General features: G+C 59.7%; 1 protein-coding gene across 3 annotated transcripts in view; it reads right to left on the bottom strand.

Annotated features, from left to right (window-relative positions):
• AGAP3 (ArfGAP with GTPase domain, ankyrin repeat and PH domain 3) overlaps window positions 1-18,489 on the bottom strand; it is a 109,368-nt gene that overhangs the window by 70,091 nt on the left and 20,788 nt on the right. Inside the window, exon 1 of one of the 3 annotated variants that reach the window (XM_040065846.2) lies at window positions 8,788-9,259. The exons of the other annotated variants lie outside the window; for them this stretch is intronic. Coding sequence (XP_039921780.1) covers window positions 8,788-9,259 — 472 coding nt within the window. Of the gene's footprint in view, window positions 1-8,787; window positions 9,260-18,489 lie in introns of those variants that run through there. 3 annotated transcript variants of the gene reach the window in all.

Raw genomic sequence — 18,489 nt, 5'->3', positions numbered from 1 at the left:
GCCACTGCTCCAGTGTCACCCGAGGGCACAGGGACGGTGGCTCCAGACCTCCCCCAGCAGCCCCAACCCCATGACCACAGCTCCTAGTGCCTGCTCCAGCAGTCCCCAAACCACCCTCCCAGGGAACAATCCCTTCCCAATCTCCCATCCAGCCCTGCCCTCTGGCAATGGGAGCCATTCCCTGTGTCCTGTCCCTCCAGTCCTTGTCCCCAGTCCCTCTGCAGCTCTCCTGGAGCCCCTTCAGGCCCTGCCAGGGGCTCTGAGCTCTCCCCGGAGCCTTCTCCTCTCTGGGTAAACATTCCCAGCTCTCCCAGCCTGGCTCCAGAGAGAGGGGCTCCAGCCCCCAGAGCATCCATCTTGTGCTGGGGCCAGCACTGGGCTCCACAGCCCTGCCAGGGCCCACAGGCACCTGCCCTCACCCCAAGTCTGTTCCAGCCCTCGTAACTCCTCGGCGGAGGATGGACACACAACAGCACCAGCTCTTCGTCCACCTCCAGGCTAAAGCTTCATCTCGCCTCTCTCACCTCACCGGGGAGCCCAAAGCCATGGGGAAGAGCCCACTCCCGCTCCCACTGCCAGAGGGATGGCTAAGCTGCTCAGAGAGCATGGGACAACAAACCATGACCCAGCACTGTGCCCTGGTCCTCGTTTTGTGCAGCCACCAGCACCCACAGGCCACGACATTCATCCATCACGTCCAAGAAAGGTGGGAACACGGTGCTCCTACCTCTAGTCTGCCTTTCCTGGCTGACTTAGGAGCTCCTTTTCCAGGAGTTACAGACAAATAATCCCCACGTCTGCTGCAGGAACACCAGGTTATTTATAGCCATCCTCAGGAATCGTTTCTCTGCGGTGTCTTTCACCTGCCCTTTCTTTTTTTAGGCAGAGGTGATGTTTTTATTAAAACAATTCATCAGTCAGGAGGAAAGTGATACATTTTTGAGCCCTTTCCAAAAGGCAACAGCACACCTGTATTTCCAACTGCATCACTGGGCCTAAAAATAGCTGTCACCTCCACTAGGGACTTCTGCCCCGCTCAGCCTCCTTGGCAGGTATTGTGACAGATAAAGCACCATCCAGGCCTTCCCTGTCCCCAGCATTCCCTGACGGGAGCAGGCAGCACACACTCGTGCTGTTTCACTACACACAGCAGGTTTTTGGCGGGTCTGAAGCGGAGCACAAGGCACACACACGCTCGGTGATCAGCCTGAGGAAGGAGAGGCAGGGAGAGCCCAGGAGAGGGCTGCCTGGGCTCCCTCTGGATCTGCTCGAGGATGACCAGGACAAGCCGTCCCAACAGCTGCCAGCTGCCTCTGCACCAACTGTCCCAACAGATCCGTGTTTGGTTTTAACCCAGGTTCAAGAGTTTGCGACACTTTGATTTTTGACTTGCTGAGAAGGCCCCTGGGTAAACCTTAACACAAATAAACACTGACAGCACAAGGCCAACGGGGCTGAACTCAGCCACACAACACCCCCGCTCCTCACTCCCACGAGCACAGCTTACCCGAGCACCAGGCACACCTGCACGTCTGCTCCAGCATCTGCCAGGCCAGAATGGCAGCCCAGCCCACCCAGGGGTGCTGGTGACCCACCCAGAACATGTGGTACTGACAGCCTGGGAGTCCTGGAACACCCCAGGGGTCCTGGAACAACCCTGGGGTCACAGCACAGCCCAGGGGTCACAGCACAGCCCAGGGGTCCCAGCACAGCCCTGGGGTCCCAGCACAGCCCAGGGGTCCCAGCACAGCCCAGCACACTGCCTGCACCCACACTGTCTCCACACAGCACCATGCCAGGGTGCGAGCACCACCTCACACCGCACAGCCGGACTCTCCCCTCCGTCACAATCACCTGGGAGTTACTGGGATGCAGATCGTGGAGAAGCATGGCTCCTCTGAGCCCCCTTCTGGAGCCAAAGTCACAAATGTCAGGAGCAGAAGACCTTGTGTGCCCCTGCCACCCTGGGCCAGACCTGTACACACCAACTCCTCAACTGAGGAATACCTCAGTGAACAGACACACCTCTTGCTCAGGGGGCCATCCCACCACGACTCTGAACACCTGTCTGGAGCAGCACTTCCACAGCTCCCCCAGCCTCTCTCTGCCTCATTAGCTGAGTGGGAGGCAGTTTCCTCCTGCACAGAGTGATTAAGGATGAAGAGGGCAGTGCCTGGCAGGCAGAGGCTGTGCATGTCCACACTCCGGAGCAGGCTTGTGTCCTCTGCCTGCACCGTGTGGCATGAGGGAAGCTTCCCTCCTACCACCTGGACAAGGTACTCTAGGCCATCAAGACTTGATAGGACAAGAGGAAATGGCCTCAAGATGTCAGGGGAGGTTTAGGTTTGATACTGAGAATATTTCTTCCCTGAATCAGCTGTCCAGCCCTGGCCCAGGGCAGCGGTGGGGTCACCATGCCTGGAGGGGTTTAAAAGGCACGTGGATGTGGCACCTGGGGACATGGGTTGGGGGTGGCCATGGCACTGCTGAGGGAATGGCTGGACTGGATGGTCTGAGAGGTTTTCCAGCCTCAATGATTCTGTGATTCTGTGACTATCTGCCAGTCAGGGAAGGCCTGAGGGCCTGGAGCACAATCCACTTCCACGTGTCAGGCTGGGGTCAATGCCACAACTGCGTGACTGATAGTCTGTCACTGTAAGTGTCCCCTGGTCCCTTTTACACCCCCTGCTCTGCCCCAGGACGTGCCAATCACCCTTCTCTCACCACACAAGGGACACACACACCAGCCCCACAGCTGGGGGACCCACATCTGTGCAGATGAGCCATCCACAGACCCGAAGACGTCCCTCACATCACCTGGGCCCTGTGCCCCACAGCCGCCTGCACCCACGCTGGCAGGGACAGCTCTGCCACCCAGGTCTCAGACACCCCCAGGATGGAGCCTCCTCCCCCCGATTTCTCACACTTGCTTCCCTCCTCCGCCATCAGCTCCCGCAGCAGTATGTGCGGGCAGGCACGGATCACACCCTCGGAGCTGCCAAAGGGCAGCTCACGAGCAGCTTCTCAACCCAAAACAACCACAAACCAAGCAGCTGGCTGCTGGAAACCAGGGACAGGACCTAGACGTCAGCTCTGTCCATACAAGTGTTCATCCTTGGTTGTCAAAATGCAGAATGTGGCCAGTCCCTGCACTCACGGCTACAAATCCCATCAGTGTGACATCATACACCCTGTGCCGCTGCAGCTATTGCACACCAGAGCAGCAGGAAAGGTTCAAATCCACAGCAGCAGACTGACTTGGGCCCCCCTCAAACAGCACCATTCCCTCTGCAGCTGCCAGACCTTCCCCATTTCCCTCCGGGCCTCCAGACCGTCCCCAGCCCCATGCTGAGCCGGAGGGGTGCAGGGGTGCCCAGCCCTCAGGCACTGCTCCCCTGGATCAGGCACAAGATGCCCATCGTCTCCTGGGTGAAGCTGTAGCCACGTGGAAGCACACAGCGAGCCACCAGGAGCCCCACCAGGCTGAGGCACCGCCCGAAATCCAGGCAGGCAGTGAGCAGAGCACCCTCCCTCAGCCTGGTGCCAGCTCATTCAGCAGGAACTGCCTCCAGCAGGAGACACCTCCAGGGACGGATCTCCCACTGAGAAACGAGGTTCATACAGCATCAGGGAGTCATGATTTACCGGACAGCTTTACTGCTGGACTGGCTGCATCCCCTGCAATTCCAGATTAAAATATACCTGGTCACCCTTCCTGCATCTTCTCCTTGTTACCTAACCACAGAGAGGGCAGCAGGCTGTGCGTGCTGCAGTTCAACACCTTCCCCAGGTGTACCTGACCTCCAAAGCCAAAGCAGTGGCTCAGGGAACCACTGTCACACCAAGAGCTTCAGCACAGCCCAACAGCACCCTTGGGTACACGACGCAACTATACAAGAGGAGATCAGTCCAGACTGGCCTGGGAAAAGGAGACTCAGCACAATTCTGTGACTCCCCAGAAGCTTCTGTTGAAGGAGGTTTCCTGGCACAGGCAGCTCTACTGCAGAAGGTGGAAAGCTGGCAGGTGGGGGGGGCAGAGCCCCTGCCATGCAGAAGAGCGGGCAGGGACATAAAGAAGGCACTCTGTAGCTGACGTCCCTTGGTCAGTTGGTCATCCTGGACTCCTTCAGGACCTACAGACCCACTGCTGTGGGACAGCAGCGCCGTGCATAGAGGAGGCAGGATCAGCACCCTCTATCACAGAGCTCAGACACTGTGCCCTGAAGACAGCTTGGAGGGCGTTCAGCCACGGACCCACAGCTCCCAGCACCAACATGCCACACAGAGGCTGGGAGGAGAAAGGGGCTGGCCAGCCAAATTCACCTCCTCACCCCAGCTGCTCGCTCCACGGGATGATGCGCAGCAGGTTCAGCTACCCTGTGCTCCAGAAGCGCCAGTGCCAGACACATCTGGTCTCCCCACACAGCAACTAATAATTAACCAACTCATTATCCAAGCCATGGTGGAACTCCCCTGGACACTGCAACCCTGGACACTAAACTCAGCCTTGAAACCAGGTCAGAGGCTGCACAAACACAGCAGAGGCCACACAAACCGAGGCCACTTGTGGCCACCACTGCGGCCACACAGACGGACCCACCTGACCACACACACAGATCAAAGGGAGGCAGAGGCGGCGTGCCTGGGCACAGCCACCCTTCCTGGGCACAGCCACCCCTTCCAGGCCAGGCTGATAAAGCCTCTACCCCGGCAATGCTGGCAGGAGGGAGATTTCTCCAGGTCAAGGACCAGCAGAGGCATAGCCAGCGTTCTAGTCAGCACTGAGCCGGCACAGGAACCCACTGCAGGACACCACCTTGGCAAGGATTATCTCAGCAGAGCTTTAAACGCTCTGCAGCAACAGAAGGAGACAGTGTTGTGTCTCTCTGGGAAAGGACACACTCAGGAGCTGCCACCCTTTCATGCCACAGGTGGCAGCAGCTGGTGTCACTGTGCTCTGAGGTCAGTGCAGACTCTGGAAGATCCAGGCATTTCAACCTCCTGGCACCTGCTGCTCTCCAGCCCCCATCCAAACACCCAAAGACCCAGAGCAAACCCTGCCGTGATGGTGGGATAGGGAAAACCCAGCAGAGAGTGACATGGAAAGACAGGTAACTCAACCTCCCATCACAGCACTCCATGGGCATCTACCTCACCAGCAAAAACCTGTTCCCGACGTGCCTGACCTCAGCTCCAGCTGTGTGTGCAACCCCAGGAGTGCTGGCAGGTGAACACTGAAGGCACAGGGTTCCCCCTCCCTAAGGCTGCCTGTGACTGCAGTCAGACATCTCTGAACCCACCGCACATCCTCTGACCTCGTCCTAAGAACTGAGCCCTCCAGAATATTGTCCCAACAGCTCCCTCCCTGACACCTTCCAGAACCCTCAAGTTTTTCTCATATGCGGACACCAGACTGGCCCCAGCATCTGAGGCATCTCTAACCCCACCATGACACCTCTGCCTCTCACCAACACTCCCAGCTCAACCAAGGCAAGTACCAACACGAGGTGATATTTATCATGACCTACCCAACTCACTATGCAAACTTCACCCAATCCCTGAGAAAACAGCTCCTGTCTTCTCTCAGAAGCCTTCCCTCACATGCCCTGCACATCAGTACTCCCCACACGAGAGTGAAGGGAGGCACCTTAAAGAACCTCAAAAAGCAGGGCATCCCTCTGGGAGAGGGGACACAGCTGTGATTACAGAATCATGGAATATCCTGAGCTGGAAGAAATCCACAAGGATCATTAAGTCTCACCCCTGTCCCCGCACGGACACCCCAACAATCCTACCTTGTGCCTGAGAACACTGTCCAAATGCTCCTTGAGCTCTGGCAGCCTTGGGGCGATGGCCACTCCCCAAGGAGCCTGTTCAGCGCCCAACCACCCTCTGGGGGAAGAACTCTTTCCTGATGTCCAACCTAAACCTCCCTGACAGCTCTGTGCTCTTCCCTCAGATGAAGAATGCTTCCTGAGCCAGCAGAGATGCTGTACCCATCACACAGCCCCTTCATGCACAGAGACCACTCCAATTCCAAAACAGTCCAGTTTTCCCAAGACCATACCCATTAGAGAGCCTCTCTGGAATGGCACCAGCCAACACCTGGATACCCAGAAATGCTCCGAACCACTGACCACGATCACCTGGTTCAGTCCAAGCTGGCTGGACTCTGTGTTGACTTTGCTCTCCAGTCCCAAGGGTTGTTGCCCTCCCTTGCCCATTACACAAGGATCAGCTCTTGACGTCTTTTTGGGGTAACAAAGCCTGAAATCCCCCATCACCTCTCCGTGCGCTCCATCCCAGCCGAATCCCTCCAGGGCTGGGAGCAGCACTTGGAGCATCCCCCTGGCTTTTGTGGGTATGTCTGGATGCAGACCGTGGTGCTGGGTGGGTATCACAGCGTGCTGTAAACAAACCACTCCAGGTTCTGGAAACAGAGAGGGTGCTGGCTTGGCTCTCTGCCGGGACTCCTACATCCAGCGTTTCCAAGTGCTGATAACCACAGCTGCAGCTGCACCCCCCAGGAGGGCAAGTCGGGGCTGCACCAGCAGCGTTCCCAGGGCAAGGTGGGCAGCGCCCACACAGAGCATCAAAGTCTGTGGTTGTCAAGCGGGTGTTTGGAACACCATGGGCCTGCAAGGAACAGGAATGGGGCAGAGACCTCCCGAGCAGCACTAAGGCTGTGCCCCTCTGGCCCTGGCTCACAGACCCACAGCTCCCACCCGAGGAAACCATAGACCAATACTGAGCAGAGAGACAAGGGGAGATGGGGCACAAGAGAGGACAAGCAGCAGCTATGCTGCTGTGCAGACTTCACCACTGCCTTTTCACACCTCACCATCCCCAGGAGGGCATGGGGTTGGGGAGTACAGAGACTGTGCAGGTACCAGGCAGGTAATGAATGGTGTTCTGAGTGTGACTAAACCCAGTGTGAGCTCCGCAGCACCAGGGGCTCCTGCCAGGAGCCTCAGCGCCGGTGGCAGCCTGGAGAGGTCAATACCTGAGTCTCTGCCTCCAGCACGAGCCACGGTGGCAAACACTAATCCCTGCAACAAGAAGTGGTCCCGCATGAGCTGGCTGGTCACTGCTGCAGGGACCCCAAGCCACCCACACCACTTCCCACAGAAGCCTCAGCAGGATCTCCCAAAGATGGATCCAAAGGGAGCTCCTACCTGCCTGATGGAGGAGCCAGGTGAGAGGCAAGGACGCCAACCAAGTGCTCAACCTCGGCTGTTTCTCTGGGAATGCGGCTGCTGCTGGCGCAGCTCCCACTGGAAGCGGCAAGCAGGAACAGGCCCCCCGCTTCAGGGGCAGGGCCCGGCCCTCCCTGCCCGCATACACCCACATTCCCCAGCCATGAGCGCAGCCTCCCCTCTCCTGGGAACCTCCCGCCACCCAGCCGGCAGCGGCACACAGCCCGGGCCGCCCTGCCAGCACCGGAACCCCCGGAGCGCAGCAGCATCCCGGCCCTTTGCCTCGTGGTGCATGGGCAGCCCCGCAACCATCGGAGCCTCCAGAACCTTCCCCTGGAGCACAGCGAGCCCGAGGGACAGAGGGGGCTAGAGGATGGAGCCCCGTGAGCTCCCTGGGCAGCTGCAGAGCTGCTGCTGTGCTGATCTCTGTGGCCCAGCACGCCGGGGAACGTCCAGGCGTGATGCTGCCCTGGACAGCCGCTGCCTCCGGAGCAGCCAGGTTCCTCGGGAGCACGTGGATTCCCCGGAGAGCCCGCCAGCCCTAAGACATCCCTCTGGCATGTAAGTCAAGAACTGCCTCCACAACACCCAGATCCAGAGCAGAGCCACGGAACCCAGCAAGGCCCCCCGGGAGCGGGAAGCAGGGCTTGGCCCAGCCCCCAGCTCCATGCGTTCCATGCCTTAAAAAGCTGTGGATGCTGCTGTCGCCTCACGCCCCTGCCAGGCCACAGGGTTTGCCTGCGGCTCCTTCCACAGGCCCTGGAAGCAGACAGGGCACAGAGGCACGACCAGCACAGCCCCAGCTGAGGCCCCACAAAGCCCTGGTGCCAGAGAACTCCCCACCAACATCAGTTGAACACCCGAGAGCCGCTTCAGCTGCCAGTGCCCAGTGAATGCCCAGCCCTGTGAGGGTCCTGTCCCCCTGTCCCATCACTGGTAATGCCACACCTGCTCTCTGCAGGCTACCCCATACCCGGTGAGGGTTCCTGTGCTCCCAAACGCGTGGTCTCTGCTCAAGGGACCTTGGCAGGAGTGGCTGGGGCTGAGCATCCCCCAGGCGAGGCCTGGCACCAGGGAGTCGCTCACAAGAGGGGGATGCAGGCACATTTCTGGGCTCCCCAACCCCCTCTGCTGCTCCACGCCTCTGCTCTGGAAACCTCCCAAACTGTCCCCCTTGCCTGGGAGCCCACCAACAGCACGCTTCTCCCCGTTCTGCCAATGTTGTGGGGCAAGGGCAGGAAGGCTGCGCCCACCCTGCCCTTGATGGGACACCACCAGGACAAGCAGGACATGTGACATGCGTACTTGACTCCCAGGTGTGTGGCCAACAAGGGAACCAGACCCCGGAGCACATCCTCCCAAGCAGCCACACCATGGCTGCTCCAGCATCATTGACGATGGCAGCGCCCAGGGCACCAGAGTATGACACGACCCTGTGAATGTTCACACGACCTTACTGCAGCCCAGTGCAAACCCTGCAGAGCACTGGGACAGAACCAGGCACCAGTGGACAGCCCAGAACCTCAGCTGGGAGAGGCCACAGCCACTCATCCCTGCAGGGCCTCCCAGCACTGCTCCTGCGCTTACTTACCCAGAGCCCGCAGAGGACCCCCACCCAGGACAGGCTCAACACCGCCATGGGGATCCTTGGGGCACACGCTGCCACGCTCTCGCCTTCGGAAGCGGCTCGTGAGGAGTTTCCACAGTCCCCCCGTCTGCACGGGGTCGGGGTGCAGCCGGCCCCCGGCCCTGGTCAGCTCCGGGTACAGCAGGTCCCGCTTGCTGGGGCAGGTGTGCAGGGAGCTGGCATCACCCTCGCTCTTGGTGCGGAGGCGCGTGGGGCGCAGGAGCCCCCCGGACTCGGACCGCCGCAGCTCGTGGCCCCGGCGCAGACGGAAACTGAAGCTTTTCCGCAGGGAGCTGAAGTTCTTCCTGGGGCTGGAGCCGCTCCAGCTGCTGCCCCCGAAGAGGTTCCAGCGGCGGCTGCCCCACAGGGAGCCCCCCCGGAGGAAGCCGGGGCTCTCGGCGGGGTGCGGCGGCCGGGCGGCGGGCAGGAAGGTCATGCTGCTGGGGCGCGGGCGCTGCGCCTCATCGGGGCCGTCGCCGTCTCCTTCGGGGCTCTGCCTGCGGGGCGAGCGCAGCCGGAGCAGGTCCAGGAGGCCGCCGCGGGCGCGGGCGGGGGGCGGCGGCGGCAGCAGCGCCCCGGGCAGCCCGTTCCCCGCCGCGCAGAAGCTCTTGGGCCGCCGCCGCTGCTGCTGCGCGGCGCCCAGAGCGGCCTGGACGGCGGGGACGCCCTGCAGGTCCAGCGACTCGCAGACGCTGACGGCGCGGCGGGGGCTCGTCCGCGGGGCGCCCCGGCCCGGCCCGGCCCAGCGCCAGCCTTCGGCCATGGTCAGCGCCCGGGCTGCCCCATGGCCCCGCGCCCGCCGCTCTCCGCCGCCGGCGCGGGGCTCCCGCGACGCGCCCGCATGTCCGGGCCGTGCTCGGCGCCGCCAGCGCGGGGCTGGGCCGGCCCGCCCCGGAACGGGCCGGGGCCGCGATGGGGATGGGGCGGGGGCCGGGGCCGGGGCCGCCCCGCCCGCCGCGCCCTCCGCGGGCACCGACGGCACCGAGTCCGGGGAACGGGCGGCGGCGGCGCCGTCCCGGAGCGGGGCCCCGGGGCAGAGGGGCGCCGGTCCCTGTCGCCGCTCGGCCGAGCTCGGTGCCCGCGGCGGAGCCCGCGCCAGGGAGCGGCGCGGCGCTGCCCGGCCGCCCGGACCTCGCCGTGGAGCTCACCGGGACCAGAACCGGCCCGGACCCCGCCGAGACGGCGCCGAGCGCCGGTACCAGAACCTTCCCGAGCCCCGCCGGGGCGTTCGCCGGGGCCAGAACCGGCCCGGACCCTGTCAGGTACCGACCGCCGGGCCGGGCCGGCAATGGGGGCCCCGGAGCGGCGCGGGGCCGGCCGTGTCCGCCAGGGGGCGCTGCGCCCCCGCTCGCCGCCGCTGCCCGTGACACCGGCAGCGACACCGCGATCCCGGCGGGACCGGCTCCGGCAGCGGCACCGGGAGCGCACGGTGCGCCCCTTCGGCGGCCCCGGCCCGGCCCGCCCGGTGCGGCATCCCCGCACCCCCCGCTGCCCTCCCCGGCCGCAGTCCCGCCGCACGCCCCTCGGCCCGGCCCGGAGCTTCCCCTCTCCTGCCAGGACCCCCCACTCTGGGCACCCCAGACCCCCGGCCCCGGCCGCACCGGCCCCGCACCACATCCAGCTACCTTCTGCCTTCTCGCCTTTCCCAAAGCTGTGATGGGGCAGCGAACCCCCAGCAGCTGCGTGATGCCCAACAGCTCCCTGTGCTCGGGGACACGTGAAAACCGTCAGTATTGAGCCCAGGGGTCCGGGCAGCCCGGAGCACCCACACCCCGGAGCACAGACCCACAGGAGCACCGACTTCCAGAGCCCACCCGAGGCCGAAGCAGAAGGCACCAGGTTAAGTGTGACCACCTCAGCCAGAGCTTCACTCCTGTCTAGTTCCAGGGGAGTCATTTCCTTTGACCAAACGCACCATCCCCAAGCACTGACACTCCTCGGCCACTGGAGTCCTGACTGTGGTACCTTCTCCACTTCTTCCCCTGCATCCCCATTGCTGCCTGCAGTTCCTGTCTCCAGCATCACCCCAGGGCACTCCTCCTTCTCCTCCTCCTTTTTCCTCCACACCTTTTCCCTCTCCCCGGTTTTGCTCCTTCACATTGCAAGTATGATCTGTGCTCCCTCTGGGAAGGAAAAAAAAAAAAAAAAAAGATGCCTGACTCCCCCTTAAACTATTTTTACCTTACTGAAAGCCCTGTCTGCTGAGCCATCCCAGGTCTTCTGCTTCTCCAGGCCTCTCCAGGGAACACCTTAACATCAAGCACCTCCCTTTCCCCCTCCTTACAGAGGAGTCTTTGACTCCACTGCCTTGACTCTTCCAAACTTGTATCACTTTCTTGGACTGTGCCTTCTCTTCGAGCCCTCATCCTCCTCCACAGCAGGCCTCATCCTACCGCTCCAGGTTCCTGGATGCACCCAGGCCTCAGACACAGCCAAACCCCACCTAGAGCTCTTCCGCTCCCTACTGCACAGCCAGGGCCTCGGCCAAGCCCCTTCCTTCTCCCTTCTCCCTTCTCCCTTCTCCCTTCTCTCTTCTCCCTTCTCCCTTCTCTCTTCTCCCTTCTCCCTCCTCTCCTAAGCCCACAGGTCCCACCATCCACCTCCCCTCCCATCCCTGTCAGTATCACAGACCCCATCACGGCACGCAGGAGCAGAGGTCCCACCCAGAGCCTCTCCTGGGGCTTCACGTCCTGCTCTTCCCTCAGGTGTTCACAGCTGTCAGCACCAGCCCTGGGCCAGCAGTTCCCTCCCTGGTACCCGCTGCCAAACGCACCGAGCTGTAGCTCAGAGCCGCCACTCCCCACGCCATGGCCATGTCCAGACCATGGACATATCCCACTCCCCTCCCTCCCAAGACAACGGGCACCTGTGCCTGGGACTGAGCAGAAGGCGCCTGCCAACCCGCCAGGCTGCAGCTCTGCCATCTGTGCCAAGGTCACAGGAACACGCGAACCGCCAGACTGGATCCGACCCGCACGCACAGCATCTGCCATCCCGTCTCCCGCAGCAGCCGCACTGCAGCCAGAATGAGGAATTCTGCAGGAAGCAATTACAAGGGAATGTCTTCCAAAGTCCTGAACACCAGACAGGCCTGGCTGCGGGGACCGGGCTGTCAGAGCCGGCCTCTCAGGGGTACCTCAGGCACAGGTACCTGGCTCTGGGCAGGGAACCAGGTCAGGACCCTCACAAGCTCCTTTCCACCACGCCTGGCACAGCTCTGTGCTCCCAGGGATGGAAAGTTCTTCCTGTAGGGAGACGGGACCGTCTATATCCATCTCTTTCCAAATCCTGGGTTTAACACATACTCCAGCAGCACCAGATGGTTCCCCTTCCACATGAGTCTCAGCTTTTTAAAATATTCTGGCAGGTTCTGGCTGTGAGGTGTCGCTGAATCACAGACTGTCTGCTAGAGAGATGATGCACCTTGTGCTGCCCACTGAGGCAGGACTGGACATGCTGGATCACCCCGACAGGGTCTGTCTGACCCATCCCTACAGCCTCCTCAAGACCCCCCAGCACTATCACCTCCTCAAGCCCCCTCCAACCTGTGACCTCCTTCCTGCTCCAGCTCTTCCTCCTCCTGCGACTCCATCCAAAGTCAGATTAAACCTAAGAAAAAACATGGAGCGCTCCCCTTAGCTGATGACATCCCTTCCCTGTCCTACCAGGGATCATATTTTTAAACCTATTTGTGTTTTTAAAGCATCCCCAATTCTCTGCAGTTTGTCTCCACCTTTCTTAAATACAGAGTCAGAACCTGGGCACAACACTCAACTGGAATCTCCAGGGGCCTGACAATAAATACAGGTACAGGTACAGGTACAGGTACAGGTACAGGTACAGGTACAGGTACAATACAGCTACAACACCTGTCCTACTGCATCTCAGTAAGATACTGGTCCATAATACAGTAACAGCATAACACTGTTCTTACCAAATTAGGCTGTTTTGTGGCAAAGGTTTCCACATGCTGTGTGCATTGATACGTATATTGACATGATCCCCTTGACATTATCCTGAAAAATGTCTAAAATAGGCCAAGATGGAGCCTTAGATTCAAGTCCTGGTGTTGAGAGCTGCAGAGCACCTGCACACAGGTTGGGAATTTCCAACCCAGGACAGGTTCAAACCCTGCCGGTCTCGGCAACACATGAGATCCAGCTGTCTCACCCCTCCACTGATGGAGGAACTGTTCTGAGAACGAGACCAGAAAACACCAGGGTTTGAGGAGAGCAATCACTGAAACTCCCCACATGCCTTTAACGTGTCTCTTCTCTGGCATTTCACACCATAACCATACTGGCTTGGACTGGAGCTGTGTCTATGTCCAATGCAGATGACAGGTGACAGCTCACCTGCTCACAAGCTGGGCAGCAGCTTGGCTGGAGTCCCAAGGCTATGCAGGGCTGCAGAAGCATCTCCAAGAGCTGGGAAGTAACAGAGCTTTGGCAATCTGACCCAGAGCAGGTGTGTGGGGACAGAAGCAAGTTGGACCCTTACCAGCCCTTCTTTGAGTCACATGCATGGTACAAACATTATGGCCATGAACATCTGGCTGAAATTAATATAATCCATGAGAAGCTTAACAACAGCTGCATGGGAAGAGTCTGAGAGCCAGGGAACATTCCAGTGCTGCTTGGCCCTGGTGTGACATTCAGGGCGGAGCCCCGAAAACGAAAAGGAATCTAAACCACGGTCAAATGTTCCACCGTGCTCCCTAGAGCCCGTGACACTGGTATCACTGCTCTCCCAGACCCACTGGCACCGGTATCCCTGTGCTCCCCCAGACACAAATAGTATTGCTGCTCCAGAGATCTGCAGCTAGGGCGATTTTGTTGCCAGGGAGATGCCCATCTGGGAGGATGGGACACCTGCACTCACCATCCCTCCTGGGTTCAAAGGCGTTGTCACTGCAGAGGGGCCCGAGTCTGGGGGCCCCACACATCCAGCACGGATGATGGACCGGCATTGGCTCGGCAGCCAGGGGAGGGGTGAGGTTCCTAGCATGGATGGCCCCGATGGTTCCCAGTGCCCACACAGGGGGCAGACGGCAGCAACAGACCCACGAGCACGTGAAGGCACCAGCCAGCGCCAGGGCTGCGAGTGCCCGAGGCCAAGAGCCCTGCAGCCCGTGCAGCGGTGGGACTGGGGCAGCGGACCAGGCTAAGCACCACTTCCAGGGACAAAGTCAGGACAGGGTGCGGGACAGGTGACAACACCGCACCTGTGCCAGGCCGTGGGGCAGCCAGGGCCCCGGCACACGCCGTCCAGCCGGAGCAGCGCAGCAGAAGGGCTCTGTGCAGCGCCAGGGATGGCAGCCAAGCCCCCCCGCAGCCGCAGGAGGACCCCAAGCGCTTTGTCAGGACCGTGCTGGAGCTACCGGGCTCTGCAAAGCGGCTCCAGCCGGCTCGGCCACGCACCAGGAATACTGATGAGGCTCTGCCGAACCGGAGCGTCTGGGGGCGCAGGCTCGGTGGCCCAGCCGTGGGGTGCAGCGCCGCAGCCCCACGTCACAACCCACGCTGCCGGCGCGTCAGCAGCACCGTCACTCGGAGGCGGCCAGCCCTGCCTGCTGGCCCCACGGGGCCACGATGGAGCCAGAGACATCCTCGGCCCAGACAGCAGGAGGGAGAAGGAGACAGAGGCGTCCCCTGACCCTGAGCAGAGAGACACATTCGTGCAGAGTCCTGCCTCAGGCTCGGCATCCACCGCAGCACCGCTGCACACCACACACCTCCACTGTGGTAACCTTTTCTGGCCACCCCAAGCACCCCAACAACACCTGAACCAGCCTGGGTGCAAGAGACTATGTCCTTCTGCTTGCCACTGACAAACATCCGCCCACCCCACAGCCCCTGCACATCCCCAGGGTCTCAGGATGAAGAGACGAGGCGCTGCTCCCGGTCCAAGCTCTGCCACAGACCCTCCCTGCCAGCTGGACCCTCATGCCCTGTCCTGCTGTCCTGTCCCTGTGCCCGTGCCCACTTCGCAGCACAGAGCCCCCCTGGGTTTGACACTTGACAGGCTGACTGACTTTCCAGGGCCTCTTGCTGAGAGAGGTGCCTCAAAGCAGGTTGCTCCCTACAGTTTCCATGGAGAAGAGGAACAGGCCAAACCAGCAAAGAGTTAATACCGGCTGGGAAGTAAGTAACAGTCACAGGAGATCCCAACTCCAGCACCAGCTCCCTCCCTCCTCCCACACTGCACACCCCCAGCTCAGGTCCTGCCACAAACCTCGAGCTGCTGATGAGGAAATTGCCACCTTCTTCCCCCCACCCCGGGATGCAGCACTGAAGCAAACGCCTCCCTCCCACACACGTGAGGTCAGGCCCATGTCACCCAAACAGGGCACGGCCACGCTCTTGTTCACCAGGGAGAGAAGCTGAGCACCAAATTGCTGCCAGCCTTTCCAAGAGAGCATCCCACCATGGACCCTGTGGAGATGGCCACGCTGCAGATCCTGCACCCACAAGCTGCAAGTCGCATGCAGGGAAGACAGACTGCAGGGAGGGATGACAGATGCAGGAACGATGCTTCCTAAGCTGGTCCAGACCCTGGTGCCTCAGGGAAGCCCCGGAAGATAACGCTTTGGGATGTTACCTACAGGGTGTAATACTAGATCAAGGCAGCAGCAATCACTTCTGCTCCTTAAGCTACCTCCGGGCACTTGTGCGTGCAGAGACGTCCATACCAGTACCCTGAGTAAATCAGCAGGCAGTCTGGTACCTGCACTGCAGGGCATGAGCGGCCCTGAATGCTGCCAGCCATGCACCAGGCTGCCCCCAGGCCCCAGGCTGTTTCCAGGTACAGAGATGTTCCCATGGAACAGGGCTGTCTCCAGGCACAAGGATGTTCCCAGTTCCCAAGCTCCTCACTGGTGATGCAGGTATGAGCAGCATCCGCATGATTAGGCCAGACATTGTGAAATCTCCTTGGGACTTTAAAATCCAAAGACAAAAGGCCAGGTGAAAATTTGGTTAGAGGACTAAAGAAGATCTCCTCAGGTTCTGAAGCCTTGCTTTAAAATCTCTCCCATAACCATCACTTAAACAGTGAAAATCCTCCAGTTTATTCCAAAATCAGCAAACAAAAGAAGGAAAATAGCAACGGGGTGAAACTAAGAAGTGAATGGTGCAGCAATGGGACTCAGAGGACATGAAAATCCACATGAAGGGCAGGAGGAGAACATGGCAGGAGATGGAGGAGGCTGGAAAATCCCTGCAGCCTTGACAGAAAGGCAGAGACCCCGCAGCAGCCTGCAAAGGCTGGTGACAGAGCTGTCCTTTAGCTGGACCATGGAGCCCCATCAGACACGACTGCACTGTGGTGACATTCCCATGCCCAGCAGATACAGGACATTTCTGCATCCACAAGCAAAGCTCCCACCCACCCCAGCAGCAGATGGAGCCTGGGTCTCCAAGCCAGGCCTGTGTTGACTGGACATCACAGACACCAACAACACAAGAATTCTGGGAAGAGCTGATCCTAGCAAAAGGTACGATTGGAGAGCCATCAAGCTCCACAGAAAGGGGAGCAGTCCAGAATCCCAAAGGGATGGTCCCAACAGCGCTTCTCAAAGCTCCCCAAGACCACTCCTCCCTCCCTGGGAAACGTGCAAAACAGTTAAAGCCATGGAAAGATCCCATCCTTCCGTCCTGTTCCCAAAGGCACCTGCTCAGGAACAACAGAGCAGGCAAAGGAAATTATTTTCAAAACACAAGCTAAAAAGCTACTGAGGCTGACAACAACACAGGATGCTCACGTGGGCCTGAGCACCTCAACAAACGCCGTGTTACTGCTGCTTCCACCTCGTCATCCTCTGAGGCGAGCACAGTGACTAACAGCATCTGCACACACAGGCAGAGATTGTTTTGCCGCAAACAAGAAGAGCCAGTTGTGAGAACAGTGTTAGTAATACCTCTGTATCCCACCTGGAGCAGGGGCACTGCAGTGCTCCAGCCCCCAACAACCTTCTCCAGCTCCCTCATGGTGGACAGGCCCCAGACCTTATGTGGAACTTGGATGCTTACAAGGAATAGACTTAGAGAAGGAAATAGCAACCTTGGGATGTTAAAGAAGTAGATGTCACCTGGCACGTGGAACTCACCTCCACAACAAACACCGTGGGTAAGATTGTCCATTTCAATGAACCCACTCATACCTCAGATGCTGCCCCCAGGTCCTGGAGAGAACTGGAAGCAGCCCCAGCCTGAGGGATGCTGAGCCAAAGACCCTGCTCCAGGCTGGCCAAGGGTTTGATGTCTCCTGCCCCTGCCCTCACTTTGGCACCAGGGTCCCAGCTCTGACCCCTGGAGCAGCCCCTGCTGGAAGCAGCCTCCCCATGCCAGCCATCTCCAGCAGTGCCCACCTTTACAGACCCCGCTGGCCTGGAGAGCCTACCTCTGTCTAACTCAGCTTTTGAGTGTTTTGGGCTCCTCCCCGAGGCCGCTGCACAGAGGCCAACCACCAACCACAGACAGCAAAAAAACCCAGACACTGGAAGCCACAAGCCGCAGCCGGAAGGTGGGATGGAGGGTGCAGGTCTTGCACCTGGTTCTCTGTTCTCACCATCCCCCAAGGCTTCCCTGCAGCAGCCACAGACACCTCAGCCTGCGCAGGCTCATCCTCCCAAACGGAACGGGTGCCACGTCTCACTCCAGGGTCTCAGGAGGGACTAGTCCCTGCGTCGCTGCCCAGCTCACACCCTCGGCCTCAGCAACCCTCACCTCGTGTCTCCCTCCAAGGCCAAGGCCCAGCAGGGTCCCAGGGGTCCCGGCTGCCCGAGTCCCAGTGGGGCCCCTGCTTGATGTGACCACAGAGAGCAACAAGGGAGACCTCAAAACCAACTTCCCATGTGGTTGGGGCAGAAGGGGGTGGCTTTGAGTGCCTCACACCACCTTGGATTGGGCAGGGAGAACCACTGATGATTTTTCCAGGACCCAATACAGACACTAAATACTCACAGGAGAGGATGGGTCCCCAGGAATCCCCCCAAACCTGCTTCAGCTCAGTTTGCGTTCACAGCTACACACTGAGGGCCCCAGTTCTTACTCCACTTCACATATTTCATGTTGACCATTAACTCTCCCAGTTTCTTCCTGAGATCACTCTGGACTAACCCAAATACCAAAGAGAAGCCTCAATGTATTATTTAATCATTAACACCTTTCACTAATCCCACTGCTCGGGAGCTGTTCTCAATGTCATGGAAAGTAGATCCCATCAAACTACATAACTCAGCACCCACTTCCCTCCTTTAATTCTCCCCCAATTCAGATTATGTCAGGCACTCTGCTGCTCTCTCAGGGATCAGTATCAACCTAACTGTATCCTAAATACCTGAGTCATCTCCACAGATCCTGCTGAAGGCTGGCATAGCATCAGCCCACTCCAACCTTGCTCATCTTCTCACAGCCAGCTCGCAGGGAGCTCTGCAGCCAGCTCGGGGTGCCAGCTGCCCAAAGCTGGGAATCTGAAAACACCTGACTCTGGCAGCTGCTGTTCAGGACTGAACAACCATTCCAGAGAAAGGATTCCACCCCTCCAAGCAGGGATGGAGATGCTTACACTGCACAGCTCCCCACGCCCCATGTTTCAGACAGTACAGACAGACATCACAGCTAAAAACACCCCTGTTCCCAATAAACCTCACAATTCCCCATAGGC

Source organism: Hirundo rustica, chromosome 1 (genome assembly GCF_015227805.2).
Source record: "Hirundo rustica isolate bHirRus1 chromosome 1, bHirRus1.pri.v3, whole genome shotgun sequence".
Taxonomy (NCBI): domain Eukaryota; kingdom Metazoa; phylum Chordata; class Aves; order Passeriformes; family Hirundinidae; genus Hirundo; species Hirundo rustica.
This window is presented reverse-complemented; position numbering and strand designations above follow the sequence as displayed.